Raw genomic sequence first — 14,564 nt, forward strand, 5'->3', positions numbered from 1 at the left:
TAAATTGGGAGCAGATGCCTGTACTAAAATCACTTGCATCTGTAAAACAACACAAAGAAATTTGTAATGGACTTCTGTGAAAAGAAGAAAGCGTTGATAACACACCACATTGGCCACAAAGAAACTAGCAATATATTAAAGCAGAAAGCTAGCATAAACCAGATCAGATTTGTGAATGGAGACCTGAGATAATCTTGAATATAGAGCTCTGCTTCAGTTCTGTCAGCATCTTCTGTTTCAGTGTCTAAATCTCAGAAAATTATTCATGATCAAAATTTCAATACTGAGGAGCAGGGGAAGGAAGGAAGGAAAGCATTGAATATTGTTATCCATCAATATAGTGCAGAATCATGGAGATGAGTGATATGTAATATTTAATACATATCATGTGCCCTGAATACTACTTGAATAAGACTTTCTAAAAGGTAGGTTAATGTAAAGGTAACTGCTGGGCAAACTCATGTGGAAAAAGAGAATATATGGATTATGGAAGCAGGGGCTAGCCACTTGGGAGGAATATGGGACAGTTGTTAGAGGATGTAGGGAGGCAATTAGGACAGCTAAGGCTTCCTTGGAACTTAATCTTGCTAGTTGGGTTAAGGACAATAGAAAGGGCTTCTTCAAATACATAGCGAATAAAACTAACACAAGAGGCAATATAGGCCCACTGCTGAATGAGGTGGGTGCCCTGGAGACAGAGAATATAAAGAAGACAGAGGTGCTGAATGCCTTCTTTGCCTCTGTCTTTACTCCTGCAGACTCTCCCCAGGGGCCCCAGATTCCTGTAGCCCCAGAAGGAGTCAGGACAAAGGAGGAGTTTGCTTTGGTAGATGAGGATTGGGTTAGGGATCAGCTGAGCAATCTGGACATCTATAAATCAATGGGTTCAGATGTAATACACCCACGGGTGCTGAAGGAGCTGGCAGAGGTCATTGCTAGGCCACTCTCCATCATCTTTGGTAAGTTGTAGGAAACGGGAGAGGTGCCTGAGGATTGGAGGATGGCAAATGTTACACCAGTCTATAAGAAGGGCAAGAAGGAGAACTCAGGTAATTACAGACCGGCCAGCCTTTCCTCCATCCCTGGAAAGGTGATGGAACAACTTATTCTTGACGCCATCTCTAGACATATCAAGGATGAGGGGGTCATTAAGAACAGCCAGCATGGTTTTACCAGGGGGAAGTCATGTTTGACCAACCTTACAACCTTCTATGAGGAAGTGACTAGGTGGAGGGATGATGGTAGAGCGGTAGATGTGGTTTTTCTTGATTTCAGTAAGGCATTTGATACTGCCTCCCACAGCATCCTCATAGATAAGCTAAGGAAGTGTGGGCTTGATGATCAGGTAGTGAGGTGGATCAAGAACTGGTTGAAAGGAAGAAGGCAGAGAGTTGTGGTCAATGGTTCAGAATCTGGCTGGAGGTCAATTCTGGGCCCCTCAGTTCAAAAATGACAGGGAATTGCTTGAAAGAGTCCAGCACAGAGCCACAAAGATGATGAAGGGAGTGGAACACCTCCCTTATGAGGAGAGGCTGAGGGAGCTGGGTCTCTTTAGCTTGGAGAAGAGGAGACTGAGGGGTGACCTCATCAGTGTTTACAAATATGTAAAGGGTGGGTGTCAGGATGATGGAGCTAGGCTTTTCTCAGTGATATCCAGTGACAGATCAAGGGGCAATGGGTGTAAACTGGAGCATAGGAGGTTCCATGTGAACATCAGGAAGAACTTCTTTCCTGTAAGAGTGACAGAGCACTGGAACAGGTTGCCCAGGGTGGTTGTGGAGTCTCCTATGTTGGAGATATTCAAGGCCCGCCTGGACAAGTTCCTGTGTGATGTACTCTAGGTTACCCTGCTCTTGCAGGGGGGTTGGACTAGATGATCTTTCAAGGTCCCTTCCAACCCTCAGGATTCTGTGATTCTGTGATTCTGTAATTATTATTGAAAAATGTAAAGAGATGGTAAACAGTGGGAGGTGATAAACAGTAACACAGACAGGTGACAGCATCTGATTTAGGTGGGGATGCACTTTGCAGGATCTAGAAGCAAATCAGGGGAAAGTTATAAACTCAGAATAAATGTAAAGATGGGCTTTAAGAAAAGCCTCTGGAAGACAGATGAAGATGAAAAAGGCAACAGTGACTGGAAAGTGGGAAATGCAGAGCCTGGAATGAGCAAACTGGTGTATAATATCTATATGGACTTTGTATGTTGCTTTTGAACACACTTCACAGAAAAGAGTGTGCTGAGCTCAGGCACCAGTAGACCTGCTGGCATCTCTAGGATGCTGGCTATTACACACACTGTAGCAGGCTCTGGAAATGCTATTCCCTAGCAGCTTTTGTCACCAGTTTTCAGAAAGGTTTGTATCTCCTCAAATGGTAGAGTCTGAATGTGCCTGGGTCTCAGTTTCTCTACACTGTTTTCTTTTCCTGTGTGCTTAGCCTTGAACATCATGAAGTGCTGTTTCCCTCTATGGAAATGCTTTATCTAGATTTGAGAGAGCTATGTTTTCTGGCAGTGAGGAGTATGGAGCTACAGCTAGTAGGAGCAAGTCAGGCACATATAAGTCCACAATGCCCTTATGATGGCATGGTGATTTAAGAGTTTTAGGAAAAAGATTTTTCATGTTTATTTTGATGCTTGCAGCTAAATGACAGTGAGATGAGGAAGAATTCAGGAAAACCTTTAAGTCTGTGTAAAAATTACAGTCTGGATAAAATTGTTTGCGATTCTTCCTAGCTGTGTTATGGAAGAATTTATAAGATTTAACTTTTCTTCTAGACATAAATGAGTGTACAACATGCAGCTGGAAGAAAAGTTAAGTTTTACAAATTCAAGCAATAGGAAAACCAAGTATATTCACAGATTTTTTTTTCAGTGAAGGACACTTGTTTTCTAGAGCTGTACAAAGCTTAAACAAACATTTAGGAGGGCTTAATTTAGGCTATCTTTCACCACTAGAAGGGTTTAACTTAATGCAAGATAGTTGGCCAAGCTCAGTCTACAGTTCAGATCTTCCCTCTCCTAACACTGATTTGACACCTAAATTTTGCATGATGTTGCGCTTGTGAGATGAGTTTTCCTTGGCTAAACAAAATATTTCATGTAAGAGTATTCCTGCAACTTTGCAATAATGAGAAGAAGGAAGATGAAAGAAAGGGCCAAGGGGCAACTTTGTCTGAAAACTGTAAGGAACCAAGCAATCCCCTGCTGACTGCAAGGAGGATGTCTCAGCAATGGGGTGTGAAAGGAGTGAGGGTGTGCAGGGTTTGGCATTTCACCTGAGTGATGAAGGGGAAGCACACTGCCTACAGTAAAAGGTTACATCTGTGCCAGTGGCAGGACTGGAGTACCTGATGGGGCATCATGCATCTCAGAGTGTTCCCTGTGTCTCTTCCCAAACACAGTTTTACTTCATTAGTAGTCTAGTCTCTGGATACTGAAGTCTCACTGTGCTTCCAAACCAAGTTAATTTAATTGCAATGTGTCATCTTATGTATCAGATAACTTCTTGTTTCACTCTTTCTAAACAGTGGCAAAATTAATTTGTTCTTGTAGGCAGAGAACTCTGTTCAAAAGCTGAACTTTGAAAAGACTTGTTCTCTGCATATTCAGATCTTGTGGTACCTAATTCTTTTTTTCAGGACACAACTGAAAATTGAATATTTTTGTGCTTAGAATTTGTAAATCACTTTCCTTTTGCTCAGTTGCTGGTTCATAAGCATTCAGCAGGTTTCTTCTGCTTTGTGGTTTGCATGGTGTCTCTTTTTTGGCTGGTTTTGATATGTTTTCTAATTTGCTTCTCTTACATAACTAATTGCTCAGTTCCTTCATTTTGTCCTTGGAAATAATGTGGGCTTGCTCTTGTTTAAAGAACATAATACAATGACGTGGATGAGACATGGGAAGACAAATAAAGAAAAATCAACGGATTGGCCTCTTCACCTGTCATGATCTTTGGTAGTGCTTATGGATAGCAGACATACTATGGTTGGTTTTTTTTATCTCATCTACTTCAGACTCTACTACATTTTTTTTCTTCATCTGTACATGCTTACCAGCATGAAAAAGAATACTAGCATGAGCTGAAATCCATAAGGAATTGTGTCCTTTTAGTATGTCTGGTAAATCTCAGTTTGGGACTATTCTGCCTGTGATACCTTTGAAAAAAGTGCAAATTCTCTATTTTCAAATAATTTCCAAACATATTTGCTGCTTGCATACTAAGTGGACAGTACAAAAGGAACATTTTAAATTACACCTTGTTCTTTTGGTATATGATGCCATGGATGAAACTAGAAAACCCCATTTTAAACAAGAGTTTAATCATTTAGACATGATGTTATTTCACCAGACTGCTGGACACCTTGAAAAGCTCAATGGTAATGAACAAACAGGCATTTTCTACACCATAGCCCAGCCTAGCAGTGCTGAACGAGGAGTACATCTTGTCTAGCTGATAGCAGCAACCCACCATTACACTACAGTGGATCAACAGGCAGAGGAAAATTTAATACTCTATTTGTCACCACCTTCCATTAGCTTTTTCACACTCTGCCCCACAGCTAAGTAGCTGTTCAGAGCTGGAATAACTCCTGGAGCTACTCTCCATTGGAAGAACTTGCAGGAATGGAAAACAACACTGATCACAGTAGTCACAGTGCAGACCCACCAAGCCAGACCAATTCCACTCATATTGTACTTCAAACAAAAAAATCATATGTTTATATGTATACATACACATATATGTTAAAAAAAACCCTACTGAAATAAAAATGCCCTGGGCATGCAGATCCAAGAGCTAGTCCAGTATCCTAAAATTGTGCTGGAAGGTTACTGCAATTCCCTTTCCAGACATCTGCCACATCCAGCCTTCTTTCTGAGCAGATGAAAACCGGCAGAGCCAAACAACAATGAAAAGTTGTAAGGGCAATGCAGTTAACACTTGCCCTCTTAGAAAGAGAAAATGTGATTTTATCATCACACGCCTGTTAGTTGGGCAGCAGCAGCAGCACTGCCAGACCAGTGTTACACCAAGCCAAGGCTCTAGCTGCAAGAGCATCCTGGGAGAGATAACACCAAAGCTGAATGAAAATAGGCAGCCTACTTTGGTGGGGAAGCAGGTGGTTTCATTGAAATGTATGAAGAGCAACATTTGTGAAAGGAGGAGGTTGAGTTACTCATGGCTAAGTTTATTCAGCCTTTGATGGGAAAACTTTTGTCCAACATATTATTCATTGGTATTATACAAGCAGAACTGGAAAGAATGTGTTTAGTCATACTGTCTTAAAACAGCAGAAAGACAGATTTAATCCAACATTTGAAGATGAATGAGATGATATGAGCTGTCAGAAGCCTTCCTATGTGTACTGGATCTGAAGGCCTACAAATAAACACTGCTCATCCAGCTTTCAAATAATTATTTTTCATTTAATAAATGTGAATAAAATATTTCTACAGCAAGGCTGTGAGGAAATAAGGTTTTGTGATGTAGCCATTACCTGTGACCAACAATTTGGAGATATTAAATTAGCTGTTGTGTAAGTTAAGTGAAGAATTTGCCCAGAATAATCTTCAAATCATAGCTTTAAACTTCTAGCTTTTATTTTTAAAGTTTTTATAACTCTGGCTGAAGAATTATGTAAATGCAAACATTTGGAATAGAGCTGCAAACAAGACACACAGTGCAGCATTCATTTTTGTGCCATAATAAATAAATCCACTATTGCAGGGTTGTGCTTGACAAATAAAGGTATGATTTTTATATACATGGGTGTGATTAATAAAATTACAAGTTTCATAAGCACACCAGAACAGTAGTGGTTTTTACTCTACTTATGTTTAAACTTGTCCCTACAGAAACAATACTTCTATTGCTGAGATTATAGAAACATTCAAAGTACACAACGCTAACCGCATCAGCAAACACAGAGGCATTGCAAGGCATCTTGCAATGGAACTAGCATGGCACTAATCTGAACACTTCTACATCCGCTCGTAGATGCCTGATAATTCCAGTCCCTTTCATTATCACTTCCTTTTACAGCAAACTCCTGGAGCTGCAGGTTCATCTTAAAAAACATTCTGTCATGTCACCAGATACAATAGCAATGGAAACCTGAACACATTTCATACACATCTGTAAATATTGAGGAGGAGTTAAGTTCCTGACTCACACATCATATATTTGTCTCTTTATAATACTGCAATCTGAAAATACACCTACCCAGTCTGATGAATCATTCAAGTGTTCTTTCTTTGTAGCCCAGACAAAATTTAGTAATGGGCTCTCTCAATGATTCTGTGATTCACTAACCCTATTTTTCCCTTTTGCTTCTGATGCATTCATTTAAAAATGAAAGATCTAATACAGTTTTAAAGGTTAGTGTGTGAATGCTGACTGGAAGCACATGGTCACATTGATATTGCAGAGGTCTGCTACCATGAAATATAAGCACTAATGAGTTCTACTTGTTTCCTCTCCAATCAAGATGGTGTGTTTGCAGTGATTAAGTAATGGCCACATATCTCCTCAATGTTCATCACTGTTGGCTCAGCTTCTGGGCCAGTTTGAATCAGCATTGCCATGCTACGGAGATTTATGGCAGCTGAAGACCCATCCCATAGAGTGCTGTTCCAGGTGGTGGTGAGGCAGAAAGCAGAATGTGCTGGGGCTCTCCTGGCTAAATAACGTGTTCATTGGCATCTGGATCATTTGGGATTTTATGGTAATTGGTGGGAGAATGCTCCTCTTGCCACAGTTTTGGGTGGTATGGGCAGAAAGAGATGAATTGGGAAAGACATGCTCTGATCTCAGATCTGCCAGCCTCAGAATGAACATCACTTCTATAACACAGCAGAGTCTAGAACAAGATCCTTTGCATCCTAAAAAGTAATCCTAGCTAAACAGCCCATGAGATCTGCCAGAGGCAAAGAAATAGGTATTTTGCCACATTTGGTTTTGTAAAAGCTTTTGGTGTAGAGTGAAAGCAAAAACCAATCCCAGAACTTGCCCTCAAGTGGAGCTAAGAACCAGCTCCAGAACCTCTGAGTTGGTGCAAACCAAGAAGTGTTGAAGACAGTGCTATTACTTTATACTACAACCAGCACAAAAGAGACAATTAAGTAAAATCAAGTGCTTACTAGTCGTGATTAAGTAACACAGAAAAGAACAAAGTGTTTTGCCCAGTTTCACAGTTGGGTCACTGCAATGCAGATGTTGTCACAAAAAACTATAAGCAACCACAATGATTTCAATCCAGTCCTTCATTCTCTCAAGACATCTGCCACCTTTCACGGGCTTCTTTTGTGAAACATTTGTAAATAGCATGCTTGTAGCAAAATGCAAGTTTTGATTATGAACTGGGTTGTCTCATGAATGTTTTGACAGCCAATTTGCATTAAAAGTCTCATCATTAAAGTGAGGGTGAGAAAAATGCTCATCAATTTGCTTTTCACCGAGAACACTCCTTAAGGCATAGAAACAAAGGTCAGATGAAATTCTGAGCTCCACTTTTAAAACATTCACTGACAAAAGAAAACATATGCAAAATACATGGAAATATACTAAAATAACAACAGTGTGCTAAAGATATAAGAATTGAGAAATTGCTTGCAATGCTTGTGTGAGTTTTAATTGCAAGCAAAACAACTGTTTCACTGTTAGCTGGATTTTGTCTTCCACAGGTTCAATAATGCAGAACACCCATCTACCACAGCACTTCAAACCAGAGAGATTTCATATGGACCCTCCCCACCCTTTAAAATCAGATCATACTTTATATTTGCTCTTAATTGCAAAGTTGTGAGGCAGCTCTGGTGGGTGGATGGAATGAAAACTGTCAATGTATTTGAAGGAACTTGTTTATAGTGGACACGGGAAGATCTATGGCACAGCTTAGTTTAGTTTGGTGTCTAAAACTCACATCCAGCTTTGCTAACACAAAAACCTGTCTATTTTTTGTAGTCAGAAAACTGCAAATCAGGAAGGAATACCCTGAATTTATCCTGAAATGAGTAAAACAGAGGCTCTTACCCATAATTTTATAGTTTCACAGCTGCTGTGTTAACACAAAAAGAGACGTTACCCTGCTGCTTCAGTTAAAATGTCAGATTGTTTAAGGAAAACAGGCCCTGATGCTTGACACCTTTTTGAAATGAATATTATGGTTGCCAGCTGTAAGGCAGTAAAAATAACAGATTGTTGTATATAAGAAGTGCAAAAAGGATGCACAATTTAGCACTGTTCTTATTTATTTCTACTATTTCTCTTATTTTATTATCTCTCTTACTCCTTCTGACCTTCATGCAGATTCTGCAAGTAAACAAATCTTTCCTTATTCTCAGTCCTTGGCTTTGTGACTGTTCCCTGATGTTGTGTGAAGTTGTTGCACTGGATTACAACATTTTTGTGTTCAGGAAAAATGGGGCACTGGAGAACTAAAACTTAATTAAAAGCAGCTAGGATGTTGTTATGGGTTGTATTTACTGTTTAAAGACTATAGTTAAAAACAGGCATCATAGTAGGAGATCAGAACAAGAAAAGGGTAGTATAGGAAGGATATGGATTTACCGAATATCTGCTAACAGAAAGAAAACACTCTTCAGAGCCAAATTCCACTCTTGGATAACAATGAAAACTTTTCAGAGGTGTTCAACAAACAGAACTGTGTGATCACATATGTGATAAAATTCCTCTGCTCTGCTAAAAGAAAGCAGCGTGTCCCTCAAATGAAATTCACTCACCTGTGAATGATGTGGTATCTCTGCAAATAATCCAAAGAAAGCGCCAGCTCACAAATGTACAGCTTAATAGTTCCTTCATTAAAGTGGACGTTCTGCTGCAAATGGTAACGCAGATCGCCTCCAAGCAAGAGATCAACCACCATGAACATATCTTCTTCATCTTGAAAGGAATACCTGTAAGAAAGAGATACAGCTGAGATTTCAGGCTGGTGACACAGCCACAGCTGTGCGCTGGGGTAGCTCTTAGAAAGTAGATCTGTTCATGGTAAGTCCATGATTTGCTCAAAAGGCATACACTGATTTCTCAGTTCTGTTGTTCAGTCCTGCAACCAGACTTTGACTGTAGTGGGACTTTGCATATTCAAGGCAAGAAGAGCTTGAACTGCTGTTGTACTACTATCTTATTTTAACCATAGGCTAATACCTGAATGTTTAAGCCAGTGTTTACAGTACCTTTCAGGTTTTTGCATTTTTAAATAGCCATATACTTATTCAGCTGACAAAATAACTTGCTAAATAACATCAATAAAATGGAAGGCCTTGAAAACATACTTGGTATTCGCACATGTACAACTGTAGGTCCATGCCTATGGAAAGTATCCTGGCAGGATAGAGAGCTGATGTCCCAGGGGTATTTTCCAGATTCAATAAAAATACACAATGTTCTATTAGCTGAGTACTTTCTCCAGCTTGCAGTGTAGCTCTAAATTCAATACGAAATAAAAGTATAATTTTATTGCCTAACAATACATATTTTTCAGTCTGCAATTTCCATCTTATAATATGACAGGGTCCTCATGGTTGCTGACTGAATTCTTCTGGACACTTTCCCAGAACTGACTGTTGAATACTCTGAAGACCAAATTCTGATCTGATTTAAATCCTGTAAATCCAAAGGTATAGCCAGCCAATGTACAGTGTATATACAGTTCTTGGGCAAGCAGGAATTTCCATGTTTTTCTATTTATCTTGGTTTAAACAGGGGAAGTTTAGATTGGATATAAGGAGGAAGTTCTGTACTGTAAGGGTGGTGAGGCACTGGAATGGCTTGCCCAGGGAGTTTGTGAATGCTCCGTCCCTGGTGGTGTTCAAGGCCAGGCTGGACAGAGCCTTGGGTGGCATGGGTTAGTGTGAGGTGTCCCTGCCCATGGCAGGGGGGTTGGAACTGGATGATCTTAAGGTACTTTCCAACCCTAACTATTCTATGATTCTATGATTCTATGATTCTATGTTGCCATTGTTCTGTTTATTTCTGAGCTGAGTAAATTGACAAACTCTCTGGTTTTCATTTCTGAATGCGACTGTCTAAGATATAGTGGTTTAGATTTCCAAAATGAGGAATGGGGGACACCTTATTTCTAATATGAAGTCACTCTTCTCTTAAAAATTATTTTAGAACTTATTTTAATGTAAAGTTATGTTAGCTTATGCCTGTTATGGACATGAACTGCTGAGAGGTGATCCACAATGAAAATGCTTCTTTATCACCTTTTTTTACATGAGGTGCATAATATATTCTTGTTACAGATGTGATTCAGTTCTCCTGAACGCTAAAATACATGCTAAGGAAATGAAAAAGAGTGGGCTTCCAGAAAATCTGTGCCCACCCTCTCCCCAAAGGCAGAAAAGTCTATATTATATTATTTTAATTGATAGTTATGTACAGTTTCACTTTCATCCCCAGGCTTACACTTTCTGAAATGAGGCACTACTTAGGGGTTGTCACAGATGGTTCATTTTGGATTTAAATGCTTGCTATTCTTTCTGAGCACAGCTCTAAGAAGTGGGTGTCTAGGTACTCTGCTCTTCTGGTGAATTTCCCTATGTCTGTCACATGCCAGGAGGTGAAGGCTATTTTATTTGCATTAAGCTTACTTCTCAATAACTCAGATCTCTGAAACAAAATAGTAAAGTAGGTGGCATATTGTGTCTGCTCACCTCCGGAGACTCAGAATTCCATGAGAGACACATGCTAAGAACCCAGAAGATTTCAATTATATTCAAATTACACTGAATGTTGTGCATTACTGAGCCTAGAGCAATTGTAAAAGGAAAGCTCAAATATGTAGTTATGTTTAATTTTTTTCTTTTTTTGACACTGCTGTTATTTTAAACAAACTGGTTGTAGCATTGAGCAGATGTAATGAATGGTGTTCTTTATTTCCTTCAGTTACTGCTTGAGTAAAGTGTATGTTTTGTCAGGTTCCTTTATATATATATGTATATAAAAATCCAAACTGAGAGTTACAGATTAAAAACTCTACTTAAATGTACAAGTGAAATATTGTATCTACCCTGGGACTAAAGAGCTCTCTTGGTGTCTAAAATTGTAGGATTACATGCCAGAGGAGATGGTTCTGCCGCAACTCTGGTCTTGAGAAGGAAAATGTTCTGAGTGATTTTTTTCATTTATTCAGCACCATGAGGCAGAGGGTGAAGGCAGGGTAAAGAGTGACTGCTGTGAACGTCCTTGTAAGTTGAGCGACTATTCCCTTTTGTGGGAAAATAATAATGAATGTGTTTCAAAGGGTACCCATGAGTGTGTAGTCTGGATAAAAGAGCCATCAGGGAATGGCAAATATAAATGTGAAATCTTGTTCTTATCCAGGCTGCAATGTTTGCACTCATCGGCCTTCCTTCACTGGACACTTTTAAGACTTGGTGGGACAGGGTGCTGGCCAGCTTGTCTAGACTATGATTTTGCCAAGGAAAGTTGTACCAGATGATCCTTGATGTCCCTTCCAACCTCAAATTCTGTGATTCTATGATCTGTCATGTCCTGTGAATGAAGCACAAGCCAGTTTTATTTAGGTGTTAAAATTAGAATGATGCACAGAGACACAGCTCCTGAGGAGCTCTGTACACCCTCTCCAATGTTCTCTTTTACCTGGAGATAGATTTTTCTTTCATTTGTACTGATATATATCTGTGGTAACTCTGCTGATCCTGTCAGAATTGTTGTGTGTGCTGGTGTAGTTAAGATATAACGTACAGAGACCCAGTTTGAAATAACAGATACTGTGAATAGATATGTTCAGTATATCAGCAGACTTTCTCATCCATTCTAAATGATATTGCACCCGACACATCATTATGCTAACTATATGCTATGTGCCCTAGATAATGGTGTCTTCCCTACAGTCAGTCCACTTGGATCAGACCTGCACAGATGACATTTCTCCTACTGTTTACATAAGAACATCAGATCACAATGTGATGAAAGGTGCTGCAAGACCATTCCAAGAGATTTTCTGGAGAGTAAATTAGTTCATCCCAATAAAATTATGTGTCTACAACCTAAAGGAGATCTTGGACATGGCAAACAATAGGTTGTCTCTGGAGCTGATGGCCATTCTAAGCTACTGAATGCAAAGCAGGAGTTGCTCCAGGTCCTGCTGTGCAGCTGGGTACCAAACGGTGCTGCTCCTTACCCGCATTAAGGACTCACTGGACTTTGTGTACCAGCTCCTGACCACTTTGGTTTGTCATAGTCACAAGCAGTCTAGTCCTCCATTTCTCTCCCTTACACAAATCCAATATTCTATCTTTACACAAGAAATTAAGTATCCTCTTTTAGCTTCTTGCTTCTTCAATATTTCAAGAAATAAGTGGGTTTGATTTATTGGTCTAAGAATTGAAACTGGCCATGGGAAAAATGAATCTGAAAATATTGCTGCAGGCTGGGGAGGGGCTGGTGGCAAATCAGCCAATGGAAATTAGTTTTTGAATAAGCAATGTAATTTTACTTTTGTAAGTTTCTTATCTGCTCAAAGGCATATAAGATACAAAAAAAGACAATTGGTTTTTGAAATGAAATCAGAAGTAATTTTGGATTTTTATGTTAACCACATAACTGAAAATACTGAGTGAATTGTGACTGATATTGAATAGTAATACATTACTAAGTTACTGTAAAGACAACATTTTAATCCTCCTTGAAATGAAAGAGTAAATGTCTTGGATTATTCTTTTTGCTTCTTTTGTTTGTTTGTTTTTTAAGTAGTGTCATGAACCAGTCAGAGGAAAACTTCTAATTACACTGCTAGTCTCTGCTTTCTCTCTCTTGAAGAAAAGTTTTAATGCATTAGAATCACATTTCTTCAAATTAAGATAAAATAATAATGTCCCTAGCTACAGTGAATTGGATTTTTTATTATCTCTAGACTGGAAGATAAACTACCATTGAACAAAATCCTACATGGGAACAAATTTAAACAAAGCACTTTCTGAATAAATTGTATCTGCTTCCATATTTATATCTGTATATTTGTTTTAATAATATTTATATTTTGTGGTTATATCATATTTGTATTTATTATTTGTATCTCTGTCTCTTCACAGAAGCAGTTATGATGAATTATGAGGATCACTTTTTTTATTTGCATTCCTTCATCTTAGTTAGCTATGAGAATTTTTTGTTGAAATCCTTCCAGATGAGGTACCAGCATCCAGAGTTCTTGTTCATATGTATTACCTGAGGAAAAGGACATCATGAGGGATATTTCATATGTGACTTTAATTTAAGTGTAAATATGCACTACAAAAAAAATATATATCATTAAGCTCAAACCAAACTTCATAAATTTGAGGTAATCAGTTAAAGCAAGATGCGCACAGTTCAGGCACTGAGCTAACACAGTACATTTGCTCTGAACTGAATGTGATAAATGATTACATCTTGGTAGTTTCTAATTACAGATTTAAAGAAGCATCTCTTTCCAGTTTTCCCCAGGTAGCATTAAAGGGAAGAGGTAATTATTTTGGTGACATGAAGCCCCTAGTGACAGTAGATTTTCCCGGTGTAGACACCAATGTCCCAGAACAGCACAGAAAGCTGTAACAGTGCCTTGGTTCCTAACTTTGCAATCAAACCAAGGAACACTAAGGGCTTGGGAAGAACTGGCCTTGTGTCTTGGTGCCTTGTGGGCTCTCTCTGTGAGACCTTCTCAATTCCTGTTTCAGAGCTGCTCAGCTTTGGCCTGGATTAGCAAAGACTAGAGGAACCTTTCAAACACAGTCTGGCTTCCTCAACCTGAGGTAGCACCCCTGTGTAATGCTGTGTGAATGTACCAACTTCCCTGGGAAATTCAGTTCCATTTACAGTGCATCACTAGTGCTGCAGTTGTGTGTTCAGATGGGTTTGAATTACACAGGTTATTACTAATCCTGTTCATCAATGACAATTTCCTTTCTGTAGGAAAGGTGGTTCAAAAGCAGACTTTCAACTTCACAAAGGTGTCCAAATGGCAGAGCCCTTACCACGTACGAGGCTTTCAAGGCTTGAAGCTTTGATGTTTCCATGGGTCACCAGATCTCCTAGAATCATTGTCTCACAACAAAATTTCTAGAAGCAGTAGACTGCCAATGCTACAATAGTCTCCCAGGAAACTATGCCAGTAAGCTGGATCCTAAAGGCTGGGGAGCTTTTTTTGTAAGGTACAGAAAAGATAAAAATTGGGACTTTTACTTAAGGAAGAAACTTTTGAATGAAGACCTGTTTTCTGCTGAAAATCCAGAGTGAAGCATTATGTTACCACAGCTGATTCTGCTTGTCTTTCACATAAAAGAAACAACTTTTTTACCAGCAATTTCTTATTCTGTTTTTACATTATGTATTGTTCTACATGACTCTTACTTGAAGGATTCATCTTGCTATGTTGCTAAACAGGGGAAATCAAATGCTGAAGCTGTTTTTGCATAATAAATATGCCCAGTGAATGTCATGAACATACTGAGACAAGACTGATTTCTGCAGAGCTCTTAAGGCTTGCACAAAATAAGAATGCATCAAAACTGCCTCTGAATAGAGAAAAATGGAAAA

The 14,564-nt window shown here is 39.1% G+C and overlaps 1 protein-coding gene across 2 annotated transcripts in view; it reads right to left on the minus strand.

The window, feature by feature from the left end:
• STK32B (serine/threonine kinase 32B) overlaps window positions 1-14,564 on the minus strand; it is a 170,703-nt gene that overhangs the window by 75,283 nt on the left and 80,856 nt on the right. For both annotated transcript variants that reach the window (XM_005148496.3, XM_031048464.1), the window contains one exon: window positions 8,744-8,917. In XM_005148496.3, the coding sequence (XP_005148553.1) occupies window positions 8,744-8,917 (174 nt within the window). The remainder of the gene's footprint in view (window positions 1-8,743; window positions 8,918-14,564) is intronic.

This window comes from Melopsittacus undulatus, chromosome 7, assembly GCF_012275295.1.
Source record: "Melopsittacus undulatus isolate bMelUnd1 chromosome 7, bMelUnd1.mat.Z, whole genome shotgun sequence".
Classification (NCBI taxonomy): Eukaryota; Metazoa; Chordata; class Aves; order Psittaciformes; family Psittaculidae; genus Melopsittacus; species Melopsittacus undulatus.